Raw genomic sequence first — 14535 nt, 5'->3', positions numbered from 1 at the left:
TATTTTAGAGTTTACATTTTTATATTTCATACGTAACATTTCTCTACCAAACTACCACAGAAGAGAAAAAACATTGAACATTTACCAACCTGTGGAAGGAGAGGATGTAGTCGAGGCAGTGGTTTCATGATCCCCCTGGGATGATCTAGCATTCTGTTCTGGAGTCTTCTTCGGTTTTCTCTTCCTTGTTTGTATACCATCCTTTCGCATGGCTAGCGGCCTATTGACTCCGTGTAATTTGAAGTATAATCCACAAGCGTTGCACACTGGCTCACCCTCATTGTTACGCCTCCACAAGGTGGTGGTGCGAGTGCCGCAGTTTGTGCAGCACAGCCCGAGTCGCCTCGTTGCGGTCTGAAATTCCGACATCTGTCCCATTTGTAACACATGTCAAGACGACTCAAATGTAAGTGCAATTATAGTGAATAAACAGGGCATTCTTAGAAGAATCAAACGGATCTCTCTTTTAAAAGACGTTCCATTAATAATAAGAGTATGACGTAACTTTATATATATGAAAGTACTTGAAAAATATCTCTGTAAACCAATAAGATTTTTTATGCTAAAAATTATTGTCAAAGATCAGAGATTCTTTTCGCGGGTGTATCATATGAAAGACATGGCTCTTCATAAAATGTACCTACACGTAGACAATCTTTTGTGGATGAACTTACCAGGCGTTTTGAGGGCTTGATGAGCGGTCTATTCATGCCGTTCATCTTGTGATAAAGTCCGCATGCATTGCAAAGATAATGGCCGGTGCCATCTCTCCGCCAGAGCGGCGTCGATATCGCGCCGCAATTTACGCATTCGCGACCCTCGCCGAATTGGAAATCCATTGCGGTATCTGTAATCAGTTTCATATTTGATTGATTAATTAACGTACAGTTAATTAATTCAATGTTTATTGTAAGTTATATAGCAACAGAGGGCAAAACTGTTCAGTTAACATTTGGAAAGCATACAGCAAGAAATTCCAACAATACACACTTGATTGAAAGCAATTTGAAAGCAGTAACAATAAGTCGCGAAAAATCAGATATTTTTATTTTATTTCGACGATGTCAACTGCAAACACTTTCGCCGAGTTTCTTTTTACGTACCATTGTTTCCTCTTTGATTTTTCAGTGCTAATTCTACTCGTTTTGCGTGAAAATCCGAAATTGCTTTTATCCGCGCCGAACTGATGAGAGATAAGCCCGTTCGTTACATTTTATCGAAACGTCCCGAGGACGCCCGTATATAGCGGGATTTACAGTTAGATGGGCAATGCATAGCAGAGAACGCGCGACGGGAACTGTTCCCGACTCTCCAGAGGAAGCATCCGCCCGCGCTGGCTCCTCTGAACCGATTCTCCGTCGCTACGCTGTAAAACACTTGACCGCGGGATCGACCCGGCTCACTTCAAAGGCACCGCTATCACTTATCCATCGCACATGGCCCGCCGCGTGCACGGCGGTAAATAGCATCCGCGAAGGAAAGTAGCTTCTTTCTCCTCGTCGTCTCAGCACAGCGTTTTTCTTTCGAGCGGTGCTGTCACGAAGTCAGCGTTGATCACCAAGTTAAATATTTCTTTTCACGCACGTTAATACGATATTTTATTGTCGGATATTGTTAAAAGATTCATACAGGCTATGACACGTCTGCCAATAATACATATGCCAGAAAATCTAGTATAAAATCTTATAGAGTTAAATGAGACAATTTTGTCAAGCGCTATTATTGCGCACGATTAACTTAAAGAAAGTTCCGATTGGAAAACTACTCTTGTCTCTCGGGGCCATCGAGATGAAAATAAAAGGTTTATCTCCAAAAGGAGGGTTTAAGTCACACTACAGAAACTGTACGCTTGACAATTCCATGAGTCCACTCCCTCACGAACTCTATTCGTGATATCGTCTGCGGTTTCGATAAACTAATCGGCACCATAGGAAATTGCATGCCTACATATCTTATCGTCGCGGCATACGGGTAGTTGCCATAACTTTTGTTTGTTTATCATTGCGACTTCACGCGTGATGCACGCCAACGAAAAGCGATACAAGCACCTCTATTTTCACGCGCCGTCGCGAGCAAATTTTAAGTGTAGCAGGGAAGGATAATGAAATTCAGCCACGTTAGTGATATTTTTACTCGTCAGAGCGAGTAAAGATAGCGCGCAACACTTGTAACATTACTTAATATAACCATACGGATATAACAAGTTATCAATATTTATCTAATTAGTATTGAATAATATTGTTTTAATATTGAAGAAAATAATTTGTTAACTTCAATGTTGATTCTATTTTTTAGGACGACCGGCGGTGTTCCAAAAAGCTTTTCTCATTCGACTTTAGAAACGTTCAGCATTAATATTATTTAATTCTGTCATATTTTATTTATTTCACGTGCTCAAGTTATAATTATCATCGTAACATCTACCGAATAGCTAACGTCAAAAAACATTTACTTTTGCTGCATCCCGTGGGAAATGACATTTGTTTACGGAGTAGTAGAGACCCACAGGTAGCAGACACGTGCGGAAGCACACATTTGTCGAAAAAAAAAAAAAATCGCATGCACATACGAACCATAAGGCGATGCGCGTTGAAAACCGGTGCCGTCGTAAGCGCGCCACGAGGACATCATTGCGACGTTCTGCGCGTAGAACGGCGCAGCCGCGGCCGCGGCGAGAGTCGAGTGAGGATGCGCCGCGTGCGGATGTCCCGCATGCGGATGACCAGGTCCAGCGTGCGGTCCCATCGCCGCCGCGGCCGCACCGCTCGTGTGCCCGGCGAGCGCGTGATGCGCCGCGTACGTCTCCACTCCGTGCTGCCAGGATGCCGTCTTTTCCCTTCAAAGGATATCAAGGATATTTGACGTTTAACCAACGTGAATTTCAAGCACGTGCCGTTGACGCACGTATGATTATCAGAGGCCATCGTACCATGCGGGCGAGGGTGAAGTAGGAAAGGAATGATATTGCGCCGCCGTAGCTGCAGATGGAATCGCTGGTCTAGACGACGGAACGTAGACAGGCGCCTGGAGCTGCTGCCCGTGTTGCTGCTGTTGCTGCTGGGACTGCTGCTGGTAATCGGAACTTGCGCCGTACCCGCCACTTCCGCCCCCGTGGAACATCCTCCTCGAGAGCTACCACCGTGGCATCTGTCGAAAATGAGAAGATGTCGAAAATTATTCACTCTCCACCGTCTCGAGAACATTTTCATTTGCATCCTTTCAAACGCACGAATACTCGTACTCTTGACAAATTGCATAAATTTTGTTAAACTTTTTAGTATCGTGCAATTTTTAATTAAGTCATAATTGATCGCGGTTCAATTCGCGTATTTCAATGATCCGTAAATTATAATTAATCTTTCTAATAAGACGGTTACGGTGAGAAAATCCCTTTAATTACAAAAAAAAAGTAATCCCTTTAGTGTAGTGATGCCGACTTATATAAAATATAAGTGCAAAAGCGGAAAATACGGCGGCAAGTACTTTGCTAAAGAATAGCCGCCGACAATCTCATTTTGCTACCATGGGAAGATATATCATTACGCTGATAATATGGCAATGATACATTCTGCAGCAGATAATGTTAATGATCCCTTTAGCCGATGAGAGCCGATAACCGGCCATGCATATTGAGATCCCGCCAAGCGTCATGTAAGACGACGAGCTAATGCGGCATTGGCCGCCCATGAGATCAAGGTTGATCGTGAATAAATGCCGAATCCTCTCATCTGGTCGCCGTCGGGCCTCTCTTCTGTCCTGTCTGCCTATGTAGAGGAACGATTTTGTGGTCGTGGATCAGGAAACTATAAGTTTCGAGCTTACTTGAGCGAGTAGTGTCTTTCAAACTTTATGACAGGCAATGAGAACATTGATCGAAAGGGTATTCAATTTTATTCAGTTTTATCGTGTGCGCTTCAAAATATTTTTTAGCTCTGTTTATGCATATTAATATAAATATGCGATTTTAACCGTAATATTTGTTGAATGTAATTCAATGTAGATATATGTATAGATATCTTATCACTACGAAACGATATAAGTTAATTTCATTTTTTCGAATTTCTCATATTATTGCGGCATGCGAGTAGTTCCCATAACTTCGATTTATCATTGTCTTTGTTTGCTATGTTGCATAATCGAGATGACAGAACATAATGACGAGTCTTTTACCTGTAATTATTGATAATTATGGGTTGAAAGCAATTTTCGCGCGCGTGTTGCGTAATTTTATTATGCAATGTAGATTTTGCAACGATATTTACTGATACCGTTGCTATTGCGGCACGTCAAAAATTTATTTCACGGTATTATTAAGAACGAAAATTGTTGGTACGTAGCCCGATACATTGATATCTCTTGCATTCATTTTGGTATGTGAATCCTGTGCCACCCACACGTTTCATTGTTAGGATACGCATCTCCTTAAGAATATGTGCAGCCTCACCATATCTATGCAACCCATTTGAGTGCGATACATAGAATATGATGCCTTTTGCATTGCAAAATTTAGAAAAAAACGGATATTATCAGCTACATGAATGTATGATGTGTCTATGGATATGGACTTGTTTTGACAAAAACGAACGCCTATCTATTATGTCGCTTCATTTCATTTTAGATATTTATTCTTCTCTCAATATTTTTATTAATTTATTATTTTCTTCAAATTAAAATTATATGTACGAATTGTTATAGTATCTTAAAGGAAATAAATAATATTAGTCAATAATATGCAAAGTATGAAAATTAAAAGTATATGTTGATACATATAATTTTTGCAACAGATTGAACAAATACTACGATAATTCGAATGAACAAAAGTATTGGCAAAATTTAAGCATTCCTAAGTGCGAGATAAGCCGGGCAATAGGGTAATAGGTATTGAATTCTCGCAAGTCTTGCCACCCACAGTCATTCCATTGTCTCGGATATGCGTTTTCCGAGCGATCGTAATACCGCCATGGTTGGCATACGTTCTACGAGTCGGCCCTCCACGACGGATTCAGGTATCAGCCTCCGAAAGGTGCAGTGGACAGATAAAATATAGCTCGTACGAAACGGGAGATACACTTGAAATACATTCGCGCGAAAGAAAGGATACATTTTTTATTTGTACAATGAAAAGAATTATATTCGCGTGTCTCCACTATCTAAAAACTTTCAGAGTGAATCTCATTCTAAAAAGTGAAATCCCACTCTTAAAGATCAATTTTTACTCTTCAAAGTGAAATTTCATTCCAACAAATTTAGAGAGTGCATCTCTTATCCGATTTTATTATTGCGATAAAGTGCGAAATTACGCAGCGACAATTTAATCATTGAAATACAAAATGACGAGCAATAAGAGAATATATTGTATATATTTGTTCGTAGAATATATTTAACAGTTATTTTACAATACGTTGAATATTTCGTGGAAAAAATCGCACAGCGACAACGACCTTGGTGATTATTTTTCCGTAGACGCGGCGTGATGAGGTGGTTGCGTACACAAGGTCGCCGCCGTGCTATCATTCGCACAGCGATACTTGAGCAGGCAGGCAGCGACAAGAGAATTGCTCTGCGTTATCGAAACATATTCTATGAACAATTAATGATTAGCACAGTTAACTAGCTTCCTTTCATTCATAAATATAAGACGTAACTACTTGTAAACAGATATTTTATCGTATAACAAAGTATCAAAGAATTTGAACGTATCAATTTTTCCGATTATTTTCAGTTTAAAGTTGCGGGGATTGTGTGCACGAATTGTGTGAGTAGTACAAAGTGTGAATAATAATTTAGATTGAATAATTCATGAAGACTCGCTGTGTACTCTCTAAATCTTTTAAAGTGAAATCTCACTCCAAAAGAACTTGAAAATTGAGCCAGTCTTTGAAAGAGAGTGTGTCCCGGAAAAAGAATGGGAAATTTTCACTCCTTTGGATGTACTATAAAGTGATGCGTACTATCGTTATATTAACAATCCTTTCGCAGAAGTGTGTCGCGCGATCATAATTAATCGCGTTTATTGTGAAAGTGCAACGAATAGTGAGAAAAGGAAGAGACAATGGAAAGAGACAGTGGAGCAATAACGAGTGAGTAATTTAACATGCGGTATTTATTCGGCTTATTTTCGGACGTTTATTTAAATGATTGAAATCAGAATTGGAGAAAATGAATATATGATTTACGAAATTTGACAAGAGAGATTATTCGTCAAATCCGTTTAGCGCGCAAAGTTGAACGTGTGTTCGCGTTACGCGCCGTGAGTAGGGAGTTCATGAGGATCGCGGCGAGAGGAGTCGGAGGAGAGAAAACGGAGAGAAAGAAATGCGCAGGTCTCAAAGAGGGGATTTCGCCGCGTGTACCTTGGCGGGGATCAAATGATAGTCTACGCGTCGGAGAAAGAGAGGCGCTGTTCAACGAATAAAGACATTGCGGGAGAAAGAGAGAGGCATGGAGACGCGCAGACGCGTCTCCACCTTCATCGCTTGGCTCCGACCGTTGAATCGGAGATACCGATAGCGGCCATCGCGGTCACAAATATACCCCGTGTAGGCGGGACCAAAGTTTTCGTCGCATGTGTATGGTTGTATGAGCGAACTCGTGTGCCGATGTAACGCGCAAGTGAGCACATGTATCGATCGCGTTCTACGATCTGCCGTATAGCGAAGTGAGTTCCCATCAATCAGGTCAGGACTAAATTTTATCATTGTTACAAATGAAGAAAATCTATCTTGTGATATAAAAAGGAAGACAAAGATTGTACAATTTTCTTTTATGAATTTGTTTGGGCTAAAAATTAATTATGACACTTAATTTGTTTGTTCTCTTATACAATATATTAATATTACACGCGAAAAATGAAATTCGATTAAGACCTTTACAAGAAGTCCAGTTTCTTTTTAAGTTATAGTTTTATCATAATTTAATTGAATTAATATCTAATAGAAGATTTAATGTGTGAGAAAACAAAATATTCTTTTTCTTTTTAAAACAGAAATCATTTTGGATTAACGGAATTAAGATTGTAATGAATTATGAAGATAATTTTTCATAGAAAAGAGTAGATATTGTTATTATACATTATATTTGATCAGTACTAATATCGAGAAACAATTCACGAATCATTAAATTATACTATCCTTGACGTCGGAGGGAGATAAAATCAGTCAGAGTATTTATGGTAGCAACTCAATTTTTTACATAAATTACAGAATTGTAGTATATTAATTTATGCTTACTAATTATGTTGATAACATCGCATTGGCTTGATACAACTCTATTATTCTTTAAAATTAAAGTTTTGTATAAAGTTTTTAAAAATCAAATCTTCACAGCTCGATACAAATAAAAAAAATCTTACAATTTAAAACAAAATCGATCTTTTAATATTTACTCTTTTGCGGTGTACTTTTTAAATTATTATAAGTGACGTTTAGAGAATTATAATTTATCAATACATAATTATCGGAAAAAGCCATTATTCTTTCTTTTATAATTGATTTATTAAATGTGTAAATGTCACAGATCATTCTTTCGACGAGTATAAATGTATCTTATTAACTTGTATCAGTAACTGTCAAAAGCACAGATACATTATAAAATGATACATAAACCATAATCTTTCATCAGCGTTCGAACGGATCCAACTGTGCAATCTGCTATTTTAGCCCCTTTTGAATTTTTTCTAGCCACTGTATATATGTATATTACATGCAATATTGACTTTTAATTGGTATTAATGACGTTACATTGCTTGACGAAGCATAACAAGTGGCAACACAGTTTATCTCAATTTGCGATAGAAAAACACGTATATCACGCAGGAACTATAACGGCAGTAATAAAATTAGCATAACTTATCTACATCAGAGTCATTTTGATATCACTTGACAATGTGTTGGAGAAAAGTGCACAATCTTACGAATGTGCCAAAATTAATTTATTCTTGTATTTCAACGATAACAGATAAAACATAAATGAATTCCATTATCGACGATGTATTGAAAATATTAAACTATTTGTGCTCATTATTGCAATAATTTACTACACGCTGTTATATAATAGTACTGATAAAACATTCCTTATATACCGACTCATAAACGATACGCAATACATTTAAAGAGTTTAGGGTACGTATTGTGAAATTATTCGGAATATGGTTTTTGATCGCGCGGAATATTCACTTATTTCCTAGATTTCTATTGTATTTTCTAGAGAAAACGGAATAATTTCGATTGGAATTCAATACGATTTGTTCCATGATAGGTATTCATACTTAGAGCACGTATTATGGAATTGTTTAGAATGGATTCCGATCGCAATTATTTTATTTTCTTTACACTCTAGTGAAAATACAAACCATCCTTCACTTTTTGAAAAGAGTGACAATTTTCACTCCTAGAGTGAATTTTTACTTCAAAGAAATGAAAACTGTCACTCTTTTTCAAAAAGTGAAATATTCTCACTTTTTCTCAAGGGTGGTTATATTTTCACTCTCTTGGAGTAAAATTTCACTGCAAGAAATTTAGAGTGTAGGAAACAATAGAAATCCAAGGACTGATTGAATAATTTTGATCAGAATCTATTCTGAATAGTTTCATAATACGTTCTCTGATATTTTATTGGAAACATTACATAAATAATATGATTCGCGGATCAATATCTAATGAATTTTTTTTTTTTTTTAATCACTATCGCGATTCTCATCTATAGTGATATAAAAACTGAGGTTTTCAAGATATTGATTTTCCATTGGGCATTTTATTATTCACTAAACTACGCAGCATGATCGGTGTGAAAAGCCACAGGCATGTGTCACGCGATGAAAATTAATTTATTTTGCGCGTTGCGTGATCCTTCTTCGAACTCTTCCGTCCGTGTTGTGTGGTGTTAACATTGTGGTTAAAAAATATATCCGAGTCAATCAAAATAATAGTGAAATAAATGTGCATAAAGTAAAATAAATGAGCTTACAGTTGCTAATTTATTTTCTATAAAAAAGGAAGTGACATTCTTTTTCTGGGTAGAAAGGACAAAAAATTTCTTAAGAGTTTTATTCATTAAAAATTCTTAAGATCATTGAACAAGTGTTTAAAAAGTTATGCATTCAACGTACAACATTATTTACAGCGTTATTATTGCAGTAAAGATAGACAGGCTCTCTCTTTCTCTCTTTCTCTTGCAGATATATTTAAGAATATGTTTAAATCTCTCGCGCGCAGATAAAGATAGGATTGCGCGAATTTGTTATGTATACATGCGACGGACCGCAGTACGCACGCACGCATACGCACATTTATTACGTCGATAATAGCTTCGTAATTATATCGGTTGCGAATACTACGGCACTCCCGTATTATTGCTATGATTAACATGATTATGATTTATGATGTCAGATTAGCATTAATGAGTAATAATCCTGTTCACGACTTATAAATTAAATGTCCTTTTAATTTATAAAGTGATTACAAGTTACCAAATGCGAATGCTTTGCCAATGTTATTTTATTCCCACGATAAAATTCAGTGTACTATATTCATTAATGTAAACTGCATATTTATATGGTGGTTATACGATTACATTTATATGACATTTATTGCTGATCATTGTCTTAATTCATCTGTCTCTTTTTAAAGTAATACTATTCATTAGAAACACATACATTGGATATACACTCTCTAAATCTCGCGAAGTGAAATCTCAATTCCTTTTTTGGAGTAAAGCGCTCCATCTACTTTGGCATTACACTTCAAAAAAAGGATTAAAATTTCACTCTTTTGGAGTAAATCTCATTTCGAAAGAGTAAATCTTACTCTAAAAAGAGTAAAAATCTGCCACTCTTAAACTAGAGTGGTAGTATCTTCATTCTTTTTTCAAGACTGGCTCAATTTTCAGTCTCTCCGAGTGAAATTTCATTCCACGAGATTTCGAGTATCTATTTACATATTTTGCGAAAAATTCACAGCACGAACAGATGGCACAAATGCAAATAAAATAATTTACGTGAATTCTAAATCAGTATAATAACCTTCTAATAAATTATCAAAATATTCTTTCGACGTTAAGTTATCAAATAGACACTGACAAGATTAAGTACAGACAATTAAGTAAATACAATTTATTTACATAAAATTTGAACGATATATATGCTAAAATAATGACAGGACATTAATTTTTCTATTTAATATACATGTATCATTCGGATGAAGGATTAAAGTTTCTTCTGTATATGTTTATTTGTTGAATGGACATTTTTCCATATAACCGGATCATCGTGATGCAAAAAAGCACGCGTGTAATTAAGCTACAAACTCCCCGGCGCGGCGCGGCGCGATCGCGGCACTCTACGGGAGCGATCTCTCTGTAGCGAAGCGGAAAATATTGGATTCATGGTATAAGAACTCTAATGGGAACCGGTTGAGAAAATAATCGCGTTTCGATGTTAGGCGGCGGCGCTACATCAACGCGGCGCCGTACTTTTCATGGTCCTCAACGGATCACACGGAATTTAGATGAGAACCTGGCGAGTTGCGACGAATTAGAAGGGTCCGACGCCACCATGTCGATAGCCCAGGTATATATCGGTAATGGACACTGATTAAAGGGATCAAATAGAACGAGAGGGACGTGAAAGGCTTCCAGTTCTTTTACGGTGCGTAGAAGTCGGGTGTTGTTACGCGGTTAAGTTACGGGATGTTTAATATTCTCTCATATAAAAAGTATGAATATAAAAATATTTGGCATTACTAGACGACAACACACCATATTATTATAAGGAATTAATATTATTATAAGTTTCTCAAACGCATTGATGTAATTTTTTTAGTCAGACAAATAAAAAAGGGTCCTCTACATAGAAATCATAGACAGTCCGAAACTGATCAATTCTAATCGAGTATTCTCCTTATATTTCATTGTGATTGGTTGGTTTCCTATGACTTAAGACTCCACGATCGTCTACGACTTCTGTGTAGAGGATCCTTAACTCTTGCACATTAAATTATAGATATGTGTGTATTAGATCTTAATAACACTCTTCGATAAAAAGTCACTTTCTTTTTTCTCTGAAGTGCCATACTACATATCTCGAAGATTTTTTCGTGCTGAATACAATGCTGTTAGTAGAATTTAAAGTAAATTGAGATGAGATGGACCAAAAATGGCGTTTGTAACTATGTTCAATATTTTTTATGGCAAGACAAAACTTTGCTTCTAAATAAAGTTCTAAATAAATTTTTATTCATAATCGATTTATTTTCAATTTTTCGATTTTATTTTAAGTTATATAATTATTTGAATTTTAGACTTTTTGTATAATTACGCAGTTTGATAAAAAAAAATTAATAAGGAATAAAGCCTTTAACGGTAAAAAAATTACTTTATTTTTACTTCGAAGTGCTATATATTTTTTCACGCTGAACACGATGCATCGGAATTTCCGTAGCATATTAGGATTTTTAGTAAATTGAAATGGACTAAACATTCATGTAATTTACTGTTGCATTTGAATTTATTAAAAATCTTGATGTACAAATTTTGACGATGGCATCGCGTTCAACGGGAATAAATCTCTTTGGAGTACCATGGCGTTTCAAAGAGAGAAAAAAAAGTCATTTTTTTTTGTTAAAATATGTAATTATGCAGAAAGATATTCTATATAATAATTGTTAAATAGCCATAACTTGATAAAAATAAGTCGTACAGTCATGAATTAAAATTTATTTGAAAGCTGTCGAATTATATACTTTTAGATACCATAAACTTTATTTAGAAATAAGTTTTTGTTTTGTTGTAAAAAAATTTTGAAAATAATTAAACATATTTTTGGCCTATCACGTTCGAATTTACTCAAAATTCTAACGTGCCACGCAAATTCTGTCAACGACATTGTGTTCAGCAGTGAAAAATCTTTGGGGTATACTGTATGACACGTTGGAGAGAATTTGGGTGTAACTAATTTAAAAATGTAAATGGCCAAAAATATTTATGCACGTGATAAGTAGCTTGCATATCAATGCAATGTTATATTTATGCGTGTGCATTCTCGAGGGCGCGTATGCATCATAGGGTCAAGCGTCGGCGGCGCTATTTGTGTATGCTGGCCAGACGTCGCGAGCGTGCGATCGAAGAGCTTTAATCCGGCGGCATTCGTGGAAGACGAGTTTCTGACGATTGCAACGAAGTACTTTGGTGCATCGGGACTGTTCTCATCCCGAGGACCGGCTGGTGCCGAGGCGCCACGGCGCCGACCGCGTAGAAGGGTTTTCTTGTAGATCCTACACAGTTGCATGCGCACACACTCGCGCGTATCACGCACGTTGCACGTAGAGATCGTCCTTTTTTTTTTTTCTCAATTCCATGGTGAGGTGACACAGAGGCCCGGTGATGTCTCGAGACTCTCGTCGTGTTTGAGGGAGCTTATCTTGCCTCCATGACATTATCGTGGATTATTTGTTACCTTGTGTTATAGGCGTAAATGAATATCTTTAACAATTGCGCACGCAACTCAATTTACGCTCTATTTGTTCGATATATTCTATTCGGTCCTATATTTCGATGGAATAATTGTTTCATCTTAATTTTGTCGGAATTTTTGTAGCATGAAGAAATAATTTTATGCAGAAAATAAGAAATATCTTTGTCAATAGTTTTTTTTTTATTTTATTCCTGAGTTGATTCAGCTTAAGAAAGATTTAAAGCGTATTATTTCGCGATTATTTGTCAACAGTATCTATAATATGAGTTTTATTTTTCTACAGATACACGTGATGTATAAAGATGTGGAAATCGCGTGATACGGTTCCATAAGTTTGATGTTCAATAAATAAGTGCTCCTTTGAAGAGATTTCAGTCACGATCTATCGATCGTGTCAGCAAATCGTGCCTGAGATGTCAGGCACGATCGAATAAACACGTCGAATTTTTAAAAAATTTTAATTTTAGTACAAATTATATTCTCTGGCAAGAAATATTAAATATAAAAACGCTTCACATATATACATATAATATACAAAATACATAAAAAAGTTTATTTTTTTTTATATTAAATTTAAAAATATTAATCTGTTCTTAAGTCTGTTTTTCATAGCTGAACACTTATTGTACTTAAAATTACTTTTTTACATAGAAATCTTTTTTATTATCTATATATTAAAATTTAACAATAATTTCAAAACCTAACAATAATTATATTGTTAAATAAATATTATCATAATAAATATTTCAATGATTCTCCATTTAACTGAAATCGAACAAAAACAAGTGAAATTTTATTTGATTCGGCTTACAAAAAAATCTTAATTTTTACAACACATTTCTTAATTACACATAAGAACCTTCAAGTTTTTCTAATTAAAAACTCACAGTCAAGGTAATCTTGTTACTTTTTTTTCTCTTAGCATTTTGAAAAAAAGAGGTCCATGATTGTAGAAAGAGTCAGACGATTGAGCAAATAAACTAAGCAGGCTTCAGCAGGCTATTTTTCAAACAATTTTTCTGTCGCCAAAAATAGACACATAGCATAGGTGACCAATATTGGTGTGATATTTTTCGAAAAATATATTAGCCATAAGTATTACAATTGATTGAAGTAAATGTATTGCTAAATTAAAATCAGAAAAAATTATGTTGAAATGAAGTTGACTTAATAATATTCGTGATCTGTAAAAGTTTTTTCTTTGAAAAAATTTTGTGTATATTTTAGAATATATTTTTAAGGAGAATATATACATATGTACATTTATAATGGACTGAAGAAAATTGCAAGACATGAATATTCGAAAATTTTCTGTAAATAGACAAATTTTACTTTTATAAGATTAGGTATTTATGAAACACCAAGACGGAAATGTACAAGAAAAGAGATATCGATCTTATCCTATTCAATTAACACAATTCCTGAGAAATTATGTGTGAGACGGTGAAAAATATGCGCATCCGATCGCTTCAGGATGTTTCGGATCTACCTTTCGGTAACCTGAGACCGTAGATGCAAACACCAGATAAGATCTGAGGGATTATGGTCCAGTTTCGGCACGTGCCTCTTCTTCTCAAAAAGAATCTTATGAGAAACTCGCGACAGTGCAGGTGCTTGCAAAGACGCGAGTACATATATATATTAAAATAACAGTATTTGTGTGTGTGTGTGTGTGTGTGTGTGTGTGTGTGTGTGTGTATGTTTGTATATACAGTGAGTACAAAAAGTATTCGTACAGAGAAAATATTTTTTAAAAAAACTTTATTTATTTAAATATTATCCAGCGAGAAATGAGTCATCGAATTGATGTCGAATCGATATCGATACGATGATTTCAACACGAATTTGACATCGATTCGACGTTTAATTGATGATCATTTTTTGCTGGATAATTAACAATTTATTCATAAAGTATGAAATAGATGTATATTTCTCTTAAAATTATATATATCAAAAAAATGTGTATTAATTATTGAAAATATTGTATATCATCTGAAAAATAAGCGAAAATTAAAAGTTCCATTGTTTGGATGCTCAAAAAATATTTGTACAGTCGAGAAATTTATTGT

General features: G+C 35.5%; 1 protein-coding gene across 1 annotated transcript in view; it reads right to left on the bottom strand.

Annotated features, from left to right (window-relative positions):
* Positions 1 to 14535, bottom strand: part of LOC108746141 (GATA-binding factor A-like) — a 46113-nt gene that overhangs the window by 1616 nt on the left and 29962 nt on the right. The window contains exons 2-5 of the mRNA XM_018482713.1: positions 2930 to 3147; positions 2574 to 2836; positions 675 to 847; positions 90 to 369 (exon numbers count right to left, since the gene is read on the bottom strand). Coding sequence (XP_018338215.1) covers positions 90 to 369; positions 675 to 847; positions 2574 to 2836; positions 2930 to 3120 — 907 coding nt within the window. The 5' untranslated portion in view covers positions 3121 to 3147. The remainder of the gene's footprint in view (positions 1 to 89; positions 370 to 674; positions 848 to 2573; positions 2837 to 2929; positions 3148 to 14535) is intronic.

Source organism: Trachymyrmex septentrionalis, unplaced genomic scaffold, assembly GCF_001594115.1.
Source record: "Trachymyrmex septentrionalis isolate Tsep2-gDNA-1 unplaced genomic scaffold, Tsep1.0 scaffold107, whole genome shotgun sequence".
Lineage (NCBI taxonomy): Eukaryota > Metazoa > Arthropoda > Insecta > Hymenoptera > Formicidae > Trachymyrmex > Trachymyrmex septentrionalis.
Note: the sequence above shows the minus strand (reverse complement) of the source record. Positions and strands in the feature narration are given on the sequence as shown.